Raw genomic sequence first — 20,727 nt, forward strand, 5'->3', positions numbered from 1 at the left:
CAACTTGATTTACTTAATTGGTATTACACGTAGGATTCGGCAGTGTTGCATAGTAATTTTGGGACAAATGAAAAAAAAAAAGTAGTGTGATCTGCAGTGTCAGCCGTGCCGACAACCTAACAGCTTTATTGTGATGATGTTTATGGCAACGTTCACACCCACGGGGAACCATAGTTTTCTAACATGGAAGTCAGCAGACTTGTTTCTTTTATTAAGTATTTTTTGATGAATATTGAGATGTCGAAATGTCGAAATTATAACATAATGCGTAATCATAATCCAAGGGTGTCAGATTATAGTACAATATGTCTTCTTTAAATGTTTCTCATTTTTTGAGACACTTGACTCCCCCCACATTAAAACTCTAAGCTCACACAAGATATCACATGTAAAGCGCCCACAATCTTGCCCTGCTTACACTTTTAAAATAAAAATTACAACACCACATATGGGAGGAATAACTCTGGTGTAAAATGTTTTGGAGTCGCTATTTGGTAGGTCTTCAGAAGATATAGAAAATCACCTTACAAAGTAAACTTGTCCAACCTAAATTCCCATATAGCGTACAATATCTCCTCCGTTGTCCAAACAGCTCTTTAGCTGTGAATCTCAAGTGAAACAGAGCCAAAGATAAACTTCACAATCTGTTCATCTTTCTCTCTTTGTCCGCATGTTGTTATGACGTCAACCCTTTATTTAAAGTCAACTGTAACAGTGGGCTGGACCTGGGCCCATACACCATGTTCTAGTTTCTATCTAAATATGCAAACAGAATGCTGCCGCTAAAGGGGTCAGTGATAATCAGACTAAATATAGACCAAAGTCAAAAAGGAGCGTAGAAAGAACCAGGCCTAACTTATGTCCTCATTTTTATATTCTTGTTACATATTGACTGCACTCTCAAAGTCAGTGCACTGCTGGTTATGTGTCTGATAAAACACAGTCTACATTCAGATATTACATTTACAAAGGGGCACTTCTTTGCTAGGTTGGAACTGGAGGCAGAGCAGGAACAGAGAAGGACAAAGACTTTTGGGAGTTTACTTAGTTCCAAAATATGTAATGACATAAAGAGAAGGTTGCAGGATTATCCATATCATTTCTCTTTTCAGTTGATTAGGTCTCAAACTAACATTCAACAGGAGCAGTTTTTTGTGCTTTGGAGTATTGAAAACACAAACTGTTTCAAATTTTTTGAAAGGACAAATAAAAGCATGAAAGGGGGTGAGGAGTGGGGTGAGACAGTCCTCTAAATGTCAGAGCCAGGAATCTTTTAACTGTGAGGCTGGCACAAAGCCCAGCATGTGCTGCAAGCAAACCCCTTTTGGTGCTGTAAATTTCTCCCTGAATATTCATCGGTTTCATGCAGTTCATTCATGTTCATATTCCAAACATATGGTCCTGAAAACAATATGGAAAATTCTCATCTAATTGGTCACAGACACAGGCAATTATTTGCTTGGGTCTTTTTAATCAACAGGTCTCTAGTCAATTCAGTGATTATTTCCAAAGTCTCTCTTCTGACAAACTTTATTAATAAAAGATAGAAGATATTTGTTGATTTATGAAAAAAAAACAACTCTTTCTTGCTGTTGAGCCCATCTGCTTTGTAGTTTGAATCTAATAATTATTTTATACCCTGTATCATATACATGAGCTGTCAACCGATCACCACCTGGTGGTGAGTTGGATCCGCTGGCGGAGGAGGAAGCCGGACAGACCTGGCAAACCCAAGCGTATTGTAAGGGTCTGTTGGGAACGCCTGGCAGAGCCTTCTGTCAGAGGGGTCTTCAACTCACACCTCCGGGAGAACTTCTCCCTGATCCCGGGGGAGGTTGGAGACATGGACTCCGAGTGGGCCATGTTCTCCACCTCTATTGTCAATGCGGCCGCTCGTAGCGGTGGTCGTAAGGTCTGCGGTGCTTGTCGCGGCGGCAATCCCCGAACCCGGTGGTGGACACCGGAAGTAAGGGATGCCGTAAAGCTGAAGAAGGAATCCTATCGAGCCTTGTTGGCTCGTGGGACTCCTGAGGCAGCCGATGAGTACAGGCGGGCCAAGCGTGCTGCGGCTCGTGCGGTTGCAGAGGCAAAAACTCAGGGTTGGGAGGAGTTCGGGGAGGCCATGGAGGAGGACTATCAGACGGCCTCAAAGAAATTCTGGCAAACTGTCCGACGCCTCAGGAGAGGGAAGCAGTGCTTCACCAACACTGTTTACAGTGCAGGTGGAGAGCTGCAGACCTCGACTGGGGATGTTGTCGGGCGGTGGAAGGAATACTTTGAGGATCTCCTCAATCCCCCCGTCATGTCTTCCGAGGAGGAAGCAGAGACTGGGGACCCGGAGGCGGACTCGTCCATCACCCTGGCTGAAGTCACCGAGGTGGTTAGCAAGGTCCTCGGTGGCAAGGCTCCGGGGGTGGACGTGATCCGTCCCGAGTACCTCAAGTCTCTGGATGTTGTGGGACTGTCTTGGCTGACACGTCTCTGCAACATCGCGTGGCGGTCGGGGACAGTACCACTGGAATGGCAGACCGGGGTGGTGGTCCCTCTGTATAAGAAGGGGGACCGGAGGGTGTGTTCCAATTACAGGAGAATCACACTCCTCAGCCTTCCCGGTAAGGTCTATTCCAGGGTACTGGAGAGGAGAATCCGACCGATAGTCGAACCTCGGATTCAGGAGGAGCAGTGTGGTTTTCGTCCCGGTCGTGGAACACTGGACCAGCTCTATACTCTCCATCTGGTCCTCGAGGGTTCATGGGAGTATGCCCAACCAGTCCACATGTGTTTTGTGGATCTGGAGAAGGCATTCGACCGTGTCCCTCGTGGTGTCCTTTGGGGGGTGCTCCGGAAGTATGGGGTCCGGGGCCCTTTGCTAAGGGCTGTCCGGTCCCTGTATGACCGGAGCAGGAGCTGTGTTCGCATTGCCGGCAGTAAGTCAGACCTGTTCCCGGTGCATGTTGGACTCTGCCAGGGCTGCCCTTTGTCACCGGTTCTGTTCATTATATTTATGGACAGAATTTCTAGGGGCCGGAGGGGGTCTGGTTTGGGAACCACAGGACTTCATCTCTGCTGTTTGCGGATGATGTTGTCCTGATGGCTTCATCGAGCCAGGACCTGCAGCAGGCACTGGGGCGGTTTGCAGCCGAGTGTGAAGTGGCTGGGATGAGAATCAGCTCCTCTAAATCCGAGGCCATGGTTCTCGACCGGAAAAAGGTGGTTTGCCCTCTCCGGGTGGGTGGTGAGTCTCTGCCCCAAGTGGAGGAGTTCAAGTATCTCGGGGTCTTGTTCACGAGTGAGGGAAGGATGGAGCGTGAGATTGACAGGCGGATCGGTGCAGCATCTGCAGTGATGCGGTCGCTGTATCGGTCCGTTGTGGTAAAGAAGGAGCTGAGTCCAAAGGCAAAGCTCTCGATTTACCGGTCAATCTATGTTCCTACCCTCACCTATGGTCATGAGCTCTGGGTAATGACCGAAAGGACAAGATCGCGGATACAATCGGCTGAAATGGGTTTCCTCCGCAGAGTGGCTGGGCGCACCCTTAGGGATAGGGTGAGGAGCTCAGTCACACGGGAGGAGCTCGGAGTAGAGCCACTGCTCCTACACGTTGAGAGAAGCCAGCTGAGGTGGCTCGGGCATCTGCTCAGGATGCCTCCTGGACGCCTCCCTAGGGAGGTGTTCTGGGCATGTCACACCGGGAGGAGGCCCCGGGGAAGACCCAGGACACACTGGAGGGACTATGTCTCTCGGCTGGCCTGGGAACGCCTTGGGATCCCACCGGAGGAACTGGAGGACGTGTCTGGGGTGAGGGAAGTTTGGGAGTCCCTGCTTAGACTGCTGCCCCCGTGACCCGGCCCCGGATAAGCGGAAGAAAATGGATGGATGGATATACACCTGACCTTTCTATGTTTCTGCACTGACAACTCATATAGTTTATATTTGTACTAGAGGGATGGATGCGTGTAAAAATCTATACTGAAAGAAATAGACACTCTTGTTCTTGAGTCACGTTCAATAATTTATTATATAGGTGTAAGTTTTTTCATAATGTTGTAGAACAGAATGCTTTTAGTGACTACCATAAATTTCATTCTGGGCAACGCTACTATCTTTGAGTCAGTGGTAAGGATGGGACGATATTAACATTTAGACTCACGATTTAGACCTTGTAGAGAAAAAATATTGTATTGTGGCCTAGACAACCCAAAATGTGTTGTCCTAGGAGGTTACAGGTATTCTGATTAATTCATGGCTGTTGTAAAATCATGCACCACTGCTAGCAAGCCGTGCAATCAGCTGTGCAAAATGCTGTTCAGCTAGGGCTAACCTAGCGATAGCAAAGTCGACACAAAGACAAAGATTATTCATACAACCCCAAACTAACACAAACTACATTCAATAGTTTATTTCACATGGTATGTTACTTATGATGGACATTTTCAGCTCAAGTTTGTCAAACAATGCAGGATGGTTGTCTTGTCAATGTGCGTGTAAGTTGCCAGTGTTTGCTCTCGGAGCAGCAACTTTTTTTCGGCAGGCTCTGCAGATTGGTGGCCCATCTTGTTGGTCTTGTTTTTCAAATCCATAATAATTCCACACATCCGACTTCACCTTCTTGACTCGATTATATAAATGTGCGCTGTCACTGAGACCAGATCCACTGCCTGTCCACTAGGCATGATGGTGACTGACGGTGGTAAAGATCCCCAATTCAGAACAGGCACAGAAGCCACAGGAGTGCCATTGCTATGATAAAGGGCTCCCTTTTCGGAAAACACCAGAACTAGCATCTAAATATTATATTTAAACCGGAAACATGAGGCAGTCTGGTGCCGTAAAGGCGATTATAATCGTGTGTGATGGTCACGATTATTAAAAAAATGCCACAAACATTGCGATTTGCAATATAATCGTATATTGTCCCATCCCTAGTCAATGGTGAGGTTTAGTGCAGAATATGGTAAGTTCCTCCCTCTCTCCAGAGAAAAACTATGCAGACACTAGATAGTGCACAAAGTTTCAATAGAAAATGGGGTTTGTCAAAAGTATCGAAAATCAGATCATGATCGATATTAAAACTAGTGTTGAAACTTGAAACTGAAAATTGGACCTTTCCTGACTAGTTACATCTTCAGTTTTATATTTATGAATATTATCTCAAAGAAAATTTGGGCTATCCCCCACCCCATTGTTCCTGTTTATATGTGATTTTTTTCTTTTTTGAATCACTACTGTCCAGTGTCAGTTTAGTCATTGCTTTTCAAGTTTAGTCGAATACATTTGTGGTTGTAACTGAAATATTATAGCAGAAAAGCAGATTAAAGTAAACTGTGTGTATAGATATGAATGCAAAAAACATGTATTTATTCAGCTGCTTGTTCGGGCATAATTTGGCTGATTTACCCCTGTCAGTATTTCTAATGAATCTTGTATAAACCACACATAAATACACAGCTCTCCAACACCTCTTGTGCCAGTTAGCTTGATTGGCACATTGGCAGCCCGGGATTACACGTCAGCCCTCAAACTTCAATAAACATCCTCTCCTGCCCTGTAGCCGTGAACGATGGGAGCTTTTTCTCCCTCACAACTTCTCTTCAAGGACCATCAGTTTATGTCATATTGGATTTTACCCTTGTTTGTGAATCCTCAGCTCGACACAGGTTAGCACACGTGATATCCGCTCAGAAAACTAACTAGTATTAAGCTGTGCACACAAATCTGATGTGCTTGTTCCTTCTCACTGTTTCCAGGCAACAGGAAAAATATATAAGTCGGCATACCCAGCAAATATTAATTTTTTCCATTCCACATTGAAGCTAATAGGCTACTACGTCATTAGTTATGTTAAATAACTAATGACAAAACTATATGGTATATCACATACAACTAACAGTTGGGTTGTCAAAAGTATTGAAAATCAGATACTAATCGATACTAAAACTAGTATCGAAACTATATACTCATTTGATCAAATATTGATACTAAAAAACACAAATTCACAGGACAGAAATTAACCTCTCCTGAATAGCTTTAGCGTGATCTTTAGCTGTATCAGAACAAATATAAGACCACACACCCATGAACCACTATGGAGCCTACCTGGATAACTCAGGCATTACACAGATATAAAGCCACATGGTAATATAAAAGAAAGTATTATGGATAAATGTTGAAAATGACATTTTATTGTCTAAGTCAAGAGTGTTTTTTATTATCATGGTATTAGAAGCAGTATTATAGTACTGAGTCTATTCCTCTGTATCAAAGTCAAGTTAGAAATGTTTGTATTGTGACATCTGAACTTATATGCTAAATCTACTATGTGTTGACCAGAGCATTAAACTTTGTGCTATCATTCCTGCATCATTCCTCTGCATCATTCATGTGGTGTAAGCTACAATCCTGGTGTATTCATGTAGTTTTAAGGTGCTACATTATGAATGCAACTGAAAAATTCCATGTACTATTTGTTGGCGTGTTGCACCTGATTTACCATTAGAATTGCGCCTCTTATTTCTACTGGAATTCTAATATGAAAATGAGAGTTTTGCATCTGAGCAAAAGGACTGCAATGTTTCTGCATCACATCATATATGATGAGTTTTCTCATTGTTATACCCTTTGCATCTGTAGATGTTTCTTTCATTATTTATTGCTATTAAAACTAGTTTCAGTTTCCTATTTTTTTAATCATCAACTTTACACCATTGTCATTTTAGATATGCCTATAGTCACAGAAGCCTTTTGCACGTTGCCCAGTGTCATCCAGAGCCAAATCGAAAGATGCGTAAAGAAGAAAAAGCTGATGAGTGTACACGAGATGACATGCTTGAAAACCCAAGATAAACTGTATCCTTCTATAGTGCTGCCAACAATGCCGAGACAGGGACAGATTATATTGGAGATGAGTTAGTGGGAGAACGGAGGTGCAACACGCACGGCTTTGTCATTTGGGACTGGCACCGCACAGGAAGAGATCGGAGATCCACAGCTCGCCCAATTGGACCCAATTTGAAGTACAGAACAGCTGCCGGGACGCTCGCCTCTTTTGTAGATTAGGGCCACAGGTAAAGCAGGCCCGGGTCTACAGGGGTGCAAAAGGGTGCATTGCAACTTTGTGAATTAACACATCTAGACTTGTGCACTTTTAGTTTATATCAATTTTAATGGTGCAGAAACTGGAACTGTCTGTCCTGTAACTAATTTACACCTGTCTTTCCAATGTGGTAAATGTTGCTCTCGTCACCTTGATAAATCAAGTAGCACTCGTAAAACAACTTAATCTGCATTTTCTCCTCCTTCTTTTTTGCACATTTTACCCAAAACGCCCCATTTTGAATACTTATTTGGTCCCAGGTACAAAACCTGCAATGTGTCTGTAAATCGTCTATAAGAGATGCTAATCTGAACTGTGCTTGCTTTAAGCATTAACGCTTAGTAAATGTACCGCAAAAAATTCTTCTAATCAAATTGAATGAATGATAGGGCAGGAAATAAAAAGTCCCAATTTTACTTTACTGAAACAGTAAATACAAAAATATATGTCATGGTTGTTGGAGCTTTTTTCTTTTCCCCCTTTGAGCTCAAATCAACCCTTTATCCTTCCGTTTGTGCTGCATTTGACTGGGGTGCTCTCTGGGTGCTCTGTACACTGGAGGATTAGCTGCTCATCTCCTCTGCCTCTAATCTGCTTCTCTCCCTCCCTCTCTAGCACCGGCCTGTTGTTGCCATGCCACCACATCGCTCTGATGCCTGATGGCCATAGTGATAACATTCTGCAGGCTGCAAGAGCATTCTACTTAGGTTTTTGAGAGTAAATACAGTACATACAACAGTTTGTATGATTTCATTAAAGATAGAATTTTGGGTCTGAAAATAATGTTCTCTAATACAAACTGATTTAGCTTGAATTTAAATACTTCTTCAGCCAATAAAAATATGCCTCACATTTGTATTTTAATTTGCAAGCTTGACAGCCCTCTCAAAGCACTGTACATGATAGACACTTCCACTGATAGTAAGCTACTTCTATATGTATGGCTATAGCCACAGCTGCCCTGTAGTAGACTGAAGAGATGCTACCAATCTGCATCTTTGGTCTTTTCTGCTGCCACCAATCACACTAAATACACACAGGCAATGATGCCCCTCGAGAACACCATGGCCTCTGACTAATACTCTGTGCTTCCATGCCTATGTTTATCACAAAGCTAGACTAGTTGTAGAGCTTCAACATACTCTTAACAAAAACCCAATGTACAAATGCTCAAATGTGAAGTGGCAACAGTACCAGAACCACACATAAAAGCCCAAAAATGGAGCCAGTGGTGTTGCTTCTATTGACTGTTGCATTATGTATTGTGTTGTCAGAATTAGAAAAACCTCATGACTAGACTTGTGGGGCAGGGACAGTGGACAGAGGGTGGGAAATCTGGTGGCTCACTCATTGATCCATGATTGGAACTTAATTAACATTGTCCAGAAGGCCTGCTAATTACTGTTTATACTGTGGCACTTTGGCTAATCTTGTTGAATATTTAGCAAGTGGCATTTAACAACATTTTTCAATTACCCAAAATGAGTAGCTTTTGATTCCTGCTATCTTTCAGCCAAGCAGTCTATTTTAGTCACTTCCCCTCTCATTTCTTACTCATCTGAATTTAAATGAATGCCTGTGGCCTGGGTAAAAATTTGATGTCACTTATGACAGAATTTCATCAGGCAGATGATCACGCTCTCTCCTCTAAGTCCCGTCTGGCGTGTGGTCTTCTGCTGAGCTGGACATGGCCTGGCACAGTGCGGGAGGGGACAGATGGGCCTGTGTGTGATCTAGGGGGAGGTCCGGAGCCTGGGGCCAGCAGGAACACTGGCAGCTGACGAGGCCTGGCCAGAGTCCTCTGTCCCTGAGTGCGGCTCTCTGGGAGATGGGAACAGGGAGGGCCACCCAGGAGTCAACCAGATCGTGTCTGCTCCAACCAACATGGCCAGATGTTCCATTAGCACCACTGCTGCTGCTCACTGCACTGTCACACAAGATGAACTTTATTTCAACCACAGCTGGGACATGGGGAAGATTGGAATGATAAAGCAAAAAAAAAAAGAGAGACCAAACCCTGTCTACAAATATTTATATTATAGTTCTTTCCCCTAAAATAAGCAAATACTTTGGCTTAGGTGTCCATAATTTGTATTAGTAGACTAATTATTTTATTGGGGTTATAAAGAGTTATATGGACAACAGTAGAAAGGAGAAGGCAAGGCTTTTTACTCAGTTCTGTGTCCCCTGTCCTAGTAGATTTATCTAAAACCATTGTTTTGTCCCAGTTTTATACAACAAATGTTCCAGGTGTCCCTATTTTTGACCAGTTTGATACCCGCTGAAGGTAAATTGTCACTTGTTCAGCCAAAATACAGAAAACCGCTTTAAAATAACCATAAGGCAAAAATTTCAACAACAAATGTCTATTATACACTGAGCCACAAGTGCGTCGAGAATGAATAATGTTACACACTTTTTTTTTTTTTTCTACAATTTTGTTTATACCAACCATTCCCAGTTTTGAATTTAAAAAATCCGGTCACCCTAACAAGGCTTGAACACAACATACAACTACATTAATATTCCTCTCAGAATCTTCCTGCGAGCTAAAGATGTGACTGTTAAGAATAGGTGGCTGCGCTGTATAAGCCTTCTGAAAGCTTACACATTTGTGCGTGCCAGCATTTTTGACAGACTGTTTTGATGGATGGAGACAGCGCTGTAGCCAAACTGCACTGTGTTAATGTGGCTCACGTTATTCATTCCATGGCTGCTGATGAAGTTAAAACAGCTGTACTCCCATTTTCACCAAACTGCCGCTCCATGGCTTGCAGCGCAGAGAAACTCATCAAGTCATCATAGATCAAGTCACTGTGTCGCGGATGGCATTGAAAAAGTTACAAGGGCGAGTTATCGAGTGGCCGTATCCCGTGGCAGCCACTGAAAAATGCATTTATTGGAACCCGCCTCGTCCAATGCTCCGCTCTGGCTTATGCTCTCCATGGTAAGTCAGCAGTCCCAATGCCTTGCCAACTCAGCTTTTTATGCCATGCCCCTGGAAATGGTTTTTGCTGGTTCTGTAATGTACTCAAAACTACATCTGCAACTGACTGATAAATCTATGCTTTGTTGCGCCTGACGGATGGCTGCGAAAATGAAAATTCACCACAGCACACTGCTTAGGTCACGTGATTTTTTTTCCCAACCTAACCAAACTATTTTTGACTAGAGCCAGAGCTAGTGTCTTCTGAAGTTGAGGAAGCTTTAGTATTTTCTTTGGCTGGCATGGTGGAGAAAGATGACAGCTTCCTGGCTTGTTTTGTTCCACGGTTGTCTCATAGTGCCATCTCCCTACAGTGTGAGGGCAGATTAAAAAGCATTGCTGCTCTTCCCACGTGTCAACAATATCTATTATTTGCTAAGGGAGACTGACTATCTAGGCAGTAATTCGATGTGGGCATGTGTGTGGTTACATACTTTGAGCTTGATAAATACCACAAGATGTCAGATCCTTATAGTGGAGTGGCAATTGCAGTCTGACACTCTAAAGATCAATTTCAGACTGGTATCTCGGCCCGGGCCAGGAATACCTCACAATGAAAGGCCACCAGATCTCCCTCTCCAAATTCTCTCTGTCTCCCCATTTCTCCCTCATCTCTATGGACATTAAATGAATTGTAGTTCCTCTCTTTCAATTTGCCCACCATGTTCCACAATACGGTGCCCCGAGGGATTGTGGGATAGGAGGAGCAGAGCCATGGCCAGGTCCACGGAGAGCTGATAACCTTTCAGTGTTGCTGTGCACTGTGTAAAGAACAATCAGTCCTTATCAGTGTGGACTACAAGAGGATGCTAATTCAGAGTCACGCAGACTGACAATGGGGACAGTCTTTGTCTTTTTCAACAGAGTAACTTAATTTAGTTCTATTTGGTTACTATGGAGAATTTTGAATAAAAAAAAAGTAGACCTTTCTGCCATCATCCAATTGAAATGTATGCTATTCAGAATAGCCTCAGACATGTACCAGTGTCAACCTGGAAAAATATAATTCAGGGGTCAATCTCAAGGGCTAATTTGTCAACAAATATTGTTTAACTAGTGTTTTCACAACACTAAAATTTCAAACTTGATTTTGATACTGAGGAATAGACTCGATACTCAATACTGATCATGATAATAAACAGCTGAATGTGATTTTGAACATTTAATAATAGTACTATCTTTATATTACAACGTGCCTGTCGTAACATCTGAGGGATCAAAGATGCAGACTCTGAGTAAAAGTTGAACAGTTTATTACAAACAAAATGTGGGACAAGGAGCAGGGGACACAAGGAGGTCCAGCAGAGCTGCAAGGGTCAAGGCGAGGAGCACCAGGCAGGACGTCAATTGCACAATCATAAGATCTGTGGGCAGGAGGAGGCTGCACTCGACTTTTACTAAAACCATTCCCCAGGTCATGATACACACTAGGCACAGGAGAGGTCAGGCTTGTTCTAGAGAAGTTTATGGTGAGAGTTGGCTCTCCCTGCTAGCGACAGCAGATTGCAGGCAATTGGTGTGACAAAAAGAACTCCATTCATAAACCTTTCCACTGGCACAGTTGATTGTTTTGTTTTACTAGCCAGGGATGACCCAGAATAAGTAGTGTTGTGGCGGCACATATGGCAAAAAAACCCCACTTCTTTTCATGATGATTGCCAGACAAAACTATTGAAACGGGTTCAGTGACATGTGTTACCTTGGTGAGTGGTCTCCCATTCAGAGCTAGGGCTGTCAATGGTCTTTCTAGTAGTTCTAAACTTAACCCAACTGCTCAGCTAGCTGCTGGTCTAAAAAGTCTTCCTCAGCACTAGAGTTAATAAAAGCTTGAATGGGTAGAGTCACTATTTTCTGAAGTCTACTATTCTTTTTATCTGGGACAGAGTTTTGGCCCATCAGTACTCCCAGACCTACTGATGAGCACGACCCTTTAGAGCGAACAGGTAGCTAGAAAATGACCTTTCTTCCCAAAGTACAGGCACTAACCTGCCTGGCAGCGTTGAAGACGCTCCTCTGGAGTAAGATGTGCTCAGCCCAATCTCGTGGGCTTCTCTGTAGGGGGTGGTGTAGAAGGCAACAGAAAGGGATATTGAAGGAGGTTGGGTTGCAGTGGAGGAACTGGGTGGCGTACAGTGTTGGAGGAAAAAGGGCATCTTACTTTGCTGATTTTGCAGCCAGTGTCCAAAATTCAATAGTAAGTCTGCATCGGACCTTGCACCCTGAGAGAGACTTAACTGGCGGAGGCGTCAGCTTGATAGTCAAGAACATGTTTAAGATCCCCCACAAACTCATCATAAGTCACTTGGTAAAAAGAGAACTTAAAAAACAGTGTTCAGCCCACTGAAGTGCTCTCTCTCAATAATTCACACATGTAACGGATCTTTGCAGAATCTGATGTAAAAGAGGCTAGATGTTGTTGAAACATAGAGGAGCATTAAAAAACAAACAAACACGACAGTGGCTGACCTGAGTATGCATAAAGATCCATGCACCTAGGGTGAGCAGAAGAGGTTGTTCCAGGAGCGAAGGCTCCTGCAGCCCGGGCCAGAGACTAGAGAGTAAGCAAGGCAGAAACCTGGTTAGCTAACTGAGTGACTTGTTGGGTCAGAGTTTGGTTGCATTTTAACAAGGCCTGGACACCTCATTCCTGCCGACCAATCATGATTCCCCGCTGCGAAAATGCTTGGCGCAATGTCTCGTGAGGTTCCGAATCTGCTTGGTCCAAGTTGGCCAGATTGTTCTGTCATAATGACTGGTGGATCAAAGATGCAGACTCGGAGTAAAAGTTAAACAGAGTTTATTACACACAAAAAATGTAAGAGCTGGTCATAGGGAGCTGGATCAGAGGCTCAGGTGATCGGTGAGCCCAAAAACGGGACCTGAAGAAAACAAGAAAAACAAACTAAGTACCACGATTAGCAAAATGGAGCAGACTGGGTCAAGCAGTAAAATGCCACAGAGGATACACTGTAGGATCACCTGACGATTTGGCAGCCTGTGTAGAAATGAGCAGGCTCTACGTACTCCAAAGGTTGCAGATTGATTCCTGATCAGCTGCAGGTGTGTAGTGGGTCCAGGCACAGACACAGAAGGGAGGGGGAAGACAGTAGAGAGACACAGGGAAAAACCTGATAGTGGCCTTATATCTGTGTAATTACTCAGTCATCCAGAAAGGTTCCATTGTGGTCCATGGGTGTATTCTAGTCTATGTGGTCTTGAACCTGTTCAGTAATGAACCTTTCCTGAATAACTTTAGAATGATCTTGTTCTGACACAGCTCAAGATCATTCTAAGGCTATTCAAGACAGGTTCATTTCTGTCAGTATTGATACCTGCTCAAATGAGTATCTAGTTTTGATATTAGTTTTAGTGTTTTCTAACTTTCAATACTTTTGACAACCTTTTGCCACTAATGACTTTCATTTTTTTTCACTACTAGAGCACAGCATCAGGCCTCACAAACTCCTCACTCAAATTTTCAAATAATATTTTATGATCCATCCATCCAGCTCCCTATGAAAAAACCTGTAGTACTACGCACACGGTCATGTTCTGTACATTCCATGATTTAATAATATATTTTACTTATACTCTTGTCCAGAAAATTATTTAACCACCATTTCAAGTAGAATTTAATTTAACAAAATGTCAAAAACATAAAAAACCTCAGTGTTCAGCTGCAGTGAAGAGTAATTTATGAAGCACCAGCTGCTCAGTAAAGGTTACCACCACTGGCAATTTAGGTTTGGTGGCTCCCTGAAAGACCCAAATGAATAGTACAGGCTCATACAATCATCTACATATGAGGACGATGTCTGTGAAGTGTTCAAGAGTTTCCAGCCCTCTTCAGTCATTTGCTTTGCTTTCATTACTGCACTGTAGGAGAGCAACATAAGGCAATTTATCACATTCCGTTCCATTCAATTTTCAATATGTTTTGTTATTAAGTTGTCGTGTCCATACGTAGTGTTCACTCAACATTCTCTTTCATGTCACATTGCGTAATAGAGATTAGAATCAACCTGTTATTAGCAGAATTCACAATCCTTATTGCAAGCAGGCCGGCGCGCCATACAGTTAGTGTTAGCCAAAATAGTACTCACCAGGGGTGTATTAGTTTAGGGTGTTGCACATATGTGGTTCTTACCACCTTGGTGTCCTGGACTTACCTCCCGGCTGCAACTGTTTGTCAAAGAAATTGTCAAGAGTGAAGACTCCATTGGTTTAGTATTATACTGGTATGTTAATTTAATGCCCTAGTTGAGTTGAGTGATCAGTCTCAAAATGGGAAATGTAAATCGTAAGCCACAATATGTTAACTCTACTTCAAATGTTGGCTCCTCAGAGACAGTTCGGAACATATTATACATATGAATATCACTGGCAGAACTATAGGGCTTTAAATGTTTATTTCAAATATTATATCTTATTATTATGTTTTGTGTTTTTGTCCTTTTAGCCCGTATTGTTAGGAGCAGACAGTGGTGTGAGATGACCCCTTGCCTGGAGGGGGAGCTCTGCAGCCTCTTGTTCAACCGTTCGGGATGGACCTGCACTAAAGGCAGCGGCCGCATCAAGACCGTCACGGTAATCTACAAGACAACTCATTAATGCTCCCCATATGTATTCAACATCTCCACTGTGAAGATGTGTGTGATGTGGAGTTTGAGCCCAGGGCTAGAACCAGGACTTTGACTAAAACAGCATTTTAGGCTCCAGGATTAAAAAGAGTACAAAAATACTGGCTCACACAGCCTCCAACTCTGAGGTCTGGAGCTCCCACACTCATTATTTTAATGGCAAACTCATAGCCATAGCCTTTAATATTAATGCGTTTGGTCTAGTGCCAGTATAAAGGATATAGAGAAGACTGGAGTTTGAACATGACTGAGCTGTTAGATTAGCGCTGCATTAGCATTAAGGATTAACATTTGAAAGTATTCTGGACACTTTCCAAGATTAAAGTTAGGAGTAACTCTTGAGCAGGTGAACTTCTAGATGTTACAGCTCATTTCAAACTTTAATTACAGTAAAAGTAGATGAAAAACATCTATCTGGTTCGAGGAAAGTGTTAATTGGCTGTAAAGTTTGAATAACTGAGGTGTGCAATTATATTAATCAGATCATCTAACTGAAAATAAAACAACAAACATGGAATAAGCAAATTAAAAATGTCTGAGCAGTGAGAATAATTTGAACACGTGTTTTTTTACAACTTTCCCTTAAATATGTTTTTTTTGTTAATAATTTTGGTGTCTTTTCTTTGGAAATACCAGAATCTATGCATGATTTAATGTTTTGGTTGTCGTGAATTACTATTACATTAATTCATAAATCAGATTTTAAAAACAATTTAAGTCCAAACTGCTACTCACTACTCAAGTTTATTGCCTCTTATAGCAAATGTGCAGGTTCTTCTTGTCCCCAGTCTGGGCAGGTCTGTGAAGCTAAATCTTTTCATGGTATTAGTTTATATATGATTTTCTACACCGTTTCTAATTCCTGACTAATCAAGATTTTTCGTCATTGTTATAAAATTTTAAAGAATTGTTCAGCATCAAAGTTTTAATAAGAAAAATTACTTGCTGACTAACCAGTGTTCCAGTCATGAATCAGATGTTGAATTATGAATGCTGAGAATGTCTGAAAATGTCTGTGACCTCTCCCTGACTCTATGGGAAATGTAAATGAACACAAAACATGTTGAATTTTTAACAGCTTCAATATGGTGTCATCTGCTCCTCGTGGGCTCTTCACTCTGCTGCTTTTGCTGATCATGGATCTGACATTTAATATTCATGTTCACAACTTTTCAGGCATAAAGCTATGGATCCTAAATTTACAGATAGTCTATGTTCTCTGTTGCCTATGGAGACTCAGTTTACATCTGGCACATTTTAAAATAGTAGAATATGGCTTTTGTGTCTTAGCCTTATCTGTTCTTTATGCATTTGGCCTTACTGTTTATTTGTCAGATAGCAAATATAGAAATTATTTATACATTTTTTTATAATGTTCTATAAATCTTAAAGCAAAATCTCAAAAAGACCAACAAAACATCCTTTTTTGTCATCTATTATTAAGACACTTTGTAATTATTATTAAGACAGTTTGTAATTAGGTTGCTACAGATATGTCCCTTAACAAACAGACAATTGTGAATTGGAAAACTATTAAAATGTTTCATCATTCTGAAACCCATGCAGAGATAAATGGTACTTTTTTTACAGCGCAGAAATAAAATTTTAAATTAAAAAGAAAGTGGGCTAGGGAGTTCGACTTCCTGTAAAAGTACAAGAGGAAGGTCACATTGTTTTGAGTGTGACTGCTTCTGAAACAGCCGACGATGGTCTCTCCCCTGGCACTATGTTCTACCGGTCCACGAGTGAGTAGCCATGGATACAGTCTCCTGTGCCGTTCACACCACGGAGCTCTGCAATTTCACACTGTGCTACTCTGCCTGCTGCAAAAGATGGAGGTCTGTTCTCTCAGCACTAAAGGCATGTAGGCAGTGTTCTTACAGCATGAACATGGAAATCATTATGAGCCAGTAGATGTTAATTACCTCGACCATTGTGGCATTGAAAAAAGTCAGTGTTTAAGATTATAGAATGGGTACCCGATAATCTTTCATTGATGCGGCAATGCATTGGTATTGGGTTTGTCTGTGTTCCCTTTTTTCATTTTTTTTTTACATAAGTCCTTGTAACCAAAAAGAAAAAGGGATGCTGCTGTGCCATTTTTTATCTGCCTACTTTTTATGTGGAGCTTCTGAGGCAGGTTCATTTTGAGCTTGATAAATCTTTACCATTTCCTGTCATCAAATTAAGTTAGCTGGGAGCATCTAGCACAGGCAGTGCATTTGAAAGCTGTAAAAGATAATATAGTGATAGCATATAAAGATATTACCAAACTAGGTGAGATATGTTAATATATCTTCAGACTGATTCAACAAAGTGTGTTCTGCTACATGGATGGCATACCTTTAAAAAGTGTCAACCAAGGGATATCAAATCCGGGTCCTGCCTAGACTTTGTCCTTGTCCTTGTTGTCACCCGCAGGCTGTTACTACTTTGATCTATCAGTACTTTCTTCTTGTCTTTGTTGTCAGTGGTTCAATTAGATAATCAGTACAGTCGTTTACTTTTTTCACAACATAACTTAACAAGCAGACCGTGCTGTCAGGTGCATGCACCAGGCTGTCTGCTTCAACTAATTGTGGAATCAATTAGTTGTATCTTACATTAATGAAGTGTTTGGTTCAGTGTGCCCACCTGAGCATAGTAACCGTTCTTACTGCATAGTGGACTCTTGTTCTTCTCTTCTTTGTCTTGTCAACAGAGTATGTAGTGTATGTTTAAGGAGTGCAACACAATCACACATAGGACAGCAGAGGCAGATGGAGAGAGGCACAGTGCAGTGAGATGTTGTCAGCAGAACCTGACAGATAGAACAACACACAGGACCTGCATCCAAGTGGTGGCTACATGAGGTCAACGTTTGACACAGTGGCTAGCACTCACGCCTCATAAAGAGAGGGTTCTGGGTGGGTTTGACTCTAGGGCTACCCATGTCTTGAGCTTTGATTCAATATACAATACATAGGTCATGATACATTAATATCGCAGTATGGCAATACATGAAATAATCCATATATTGCTCATAAAAGTCTGTGATATTGTGAATGTAGCACATGTATTACATACATACATATAGATACTTTCTAGAAATAAGCAATGCTCTTGCCAGTGAATCAATACAGAAGCTTGCAGTTTGAATACTGTATGAACAAATTTGGTATGACAATATAGCAATATATTATACCCCATCCTACAGCACCATTATCTTAGTGCTCACAGCTCTGGCAAGTACATCTCCATGGCAGATTATGAATTCTGCTGCATATCCCACTGCATCCTCAATTAGCTACTGCTGAGTGGACTTTTATTGGAGACGCTAATCACTAGTCTTTGGTTTTTGAGTGGGTAGAGGTAGCTGTTGGCAGCAAAACAGACAAGGTATTTGTGCTAAGACCCAAAATGGGAGAAAAGCACATTCGGGAAGATAAACACAAATGAGAAATCTATAAAGACCATTGATCACGCTGGAGTGGCAGAGATGGATGAGGAGGATATTTTTCCTAAAAAAGAGTCTTCTGTGGATCCAGTGTTTATTAGGATTTTTTCAAATATACAAGCTTAACAATATTCTGCTTTTATAGTGTTTGATAGGAAAGGACTTTCTTAAGAGATATGAAGTGTTGGTCAGTGGCTGACAGGCAGGCACAGATCAGTGCAGTTTAAGGAATAGAAGATGGATGTAACTGGATCCTGCCAATCACCAGAGCATGTGATTTAGTACAATGATGATAGTTAGATCTACCCCAGATCTACTGTATTTTATTAAAAAAGGCAGTGCATTGGATTACATCCAAACATTCTTTTGGGTCATCTGAATCTGAACAATGCCTTTCACTATGGTTTCTGTTTTTGGGTGCAGTCTAAACTGAATTCACCATAGCACAATGTTACCATTCTAATCATCCCTAAAATTAATTCATTATATTTATTTTTATGTATTTGTTTTTTAGCAGATAGAACACTAAGACCATGATGTGTAGAATGTTGTCTGAAGTGTGCTGGTTGGGTAATATCTTCACCATAACTGGTCAACTACAACATTTTACTGTACAATATCAGACATCTACAATGATGGATCAGAGATGTATATGTATGACAGCCTTGCATGTTTCTGTTTTGTCATCCATTCATTTTATACTCCATTACAGTTTGGGGCTTGTCCTTGGTGCTTTTATTTCTCTGTGGGATACAGCCTATAAAATCCCTGGTTAACTCCAGGACAATCACAAACACATTTACCATTGAAATTGTACCTGTTCACCTATATATATATATCTGTCTTTGGACCGTAGGAAGAAGCTGGAGTGCCCAGAGAGAATCCATGGCAGCCCAGGGATTGAACCTGCAACCTTCTTGCTGTGAGGCTGAAGTACATTTTACGTATTTGTTTACAAAAATATGCATATACAACCTCATATGCCATCATTGCCATTTCTAGCATGTTATTATGCTTTGTTATACATAGTTTACAGTACTGTATGGATATCTAGAAGTACCATGCACAGGTCAGTTAATGTCAGGTCAAAATATTGTTTCTCAAAATGTATAGTCAATCAAAGGAAAATAGCAATTCCGCCCTACACCCTCACCCATTTACGTCTTATCACTGCACATCATTAGATCCTCTTTATATCTTAGTATACACACTGTAATTATAATTTTTTGCTCTAGTGAATTCACTTAAATGGTTGTATTGTATTAGCATAAATATAAAGCACTCATACCACCCTGCCTAACTGGCTACGTGATGAAGCGGTCGCTATGGACGTGAGAGGACATGCACCTGCAGCAGTGTCCTGTCCCACTGTGTTTCGCTCACAGTGGCACTTGGGGTCACCATCTCTGCCTAACCTGTTAATGGAGTTTGCATATGGCCGCTCTCCTCTGCCATCCAGCTATTAATATGAATCGCCCTCTGGAGGCTGGCCCCCAAAACAAGCAGGCAATTTGTCTTCACTAGCTGCTATGAAAGGTATGATATCCTCGGAGGGGGAGTGAGAGCGCCGTTGGATTTAGGCCTGTCACAACAATAAATTTTAAAGTACAATATATTGCTAAAGAAAAATATCACGATAAACATAAATATTGAAACTACTTATTACTATTTACTATTACTACTTATTACTAACCAAATTTGTTTTGCTCCAGTACAAATAAGCAGCTCTTGAGGTCAAAATAATACAGTGTACAGTAATTCTAAACAGTTTACGTTTGTGAAAATCAGGAAGTGTGTTCTTAGCATGCTAGTTGTTGTTGCATTACTGTGACGGCAAACTGTTCTGGCCTCTGAAAGTTGTGAAAAGCTCTTATAAATTCGACCAAATGAATAATTAGGATTCTTGGAATTGATGAGGTAAGTGAGGAATAACTTTGGACCACAGCAGACCATTTAAAATTAACTAGTTCGGTTTTTGACATTTTAAGATTAAGAAAATCAAAAAGTAAAAGTCAGGTATCTGTAATGGTCATGCATGTTAATTATTCAATCAACTACAGCTCAAATGTCATATAGGCTTAATATTAAATAAATAAATAAATGAACAAATCAGTATTAGTGCAAGGAAAATGCAAGGTTAGAAAAAGTGAACCTGTGTAAAGGGTGAGGTTTCAATGCTTGTGAAGGATGTCAATGAGAAAAATTATGGTACTATATTAGCATTCTAATCATAGCCAATTAGAGTGTTGAGTGTGTATTATGTGGTAGAAAGAGTGACACACAAATTAGTATTTTAATTATGATGTTAGTAGATGGAGCTTTTGAATTGAGCTGACTTATTGGTCATTATAAATAACCAACCTATAGAAATGTAATGACAAACTTAGGTGGCTATTATAGCAACAGTGATTCCAAGTTGGTGATTGCACTTATATTTTCTACTATCTTATTGACATCATGCACGTTAACATTAAAGACCACATGTTATGCTAATTAGAGCTTTTAACCATGTTATAACTTTGTTCCCTCATCAAAAACATTTCGGGAGTTGTATTTTCCTTCATTTGTGCTT

At 41.3% G+C, this 20,727-nt stretch overlaps 1 protein-coding gene across 4 annotated transcripts in view; it reads left to right on the forward strand.

The window, feature by feature from the left end:
* tafa5l (TAFA chemokine like family member 5, like) overlaps window positions 1–20,727 on the forward strand; it is a 79,875-nt gene that overhangs the window by 38,656 nt on the left and 20,492 nt on the right. For 2 of the 4 annotated variants that reach the window (XM_033969688.2, XM_055222944.1), the window contains one exon: window positions 14,539–14,666. In XM_033969688.2, coding sequence (XP_033825579.1) covers window positions 14,539–14,666 — 128 coding nt within the window. Of the gene's footprint in view, window positions 1–14,538; window positions 14,667–19,011; window positions 19,089–20,727 lie in introns of all 4 variants that reach the window. The other 2 variants (XR_008648732.1, XM_055222943.1) reach the window with 2 other exon arrangements.

This window comes from Periophthalmus magnuspinnatus, chromosome 7, assembly GCF_009829125.3.
Source record: "Periophthalmus magnuspinnatus isolate fPerMag1 chromosome 7, fPerMag1.2.pri, whole genome shotgun sequence".
Lineage (NCBI taxonomy): Eukaryota > Metazoa > Chordata > Actinopteri > Gobiiformes > Gobiidae > Periophthalmus > Periophthalmus magnuspinnatus.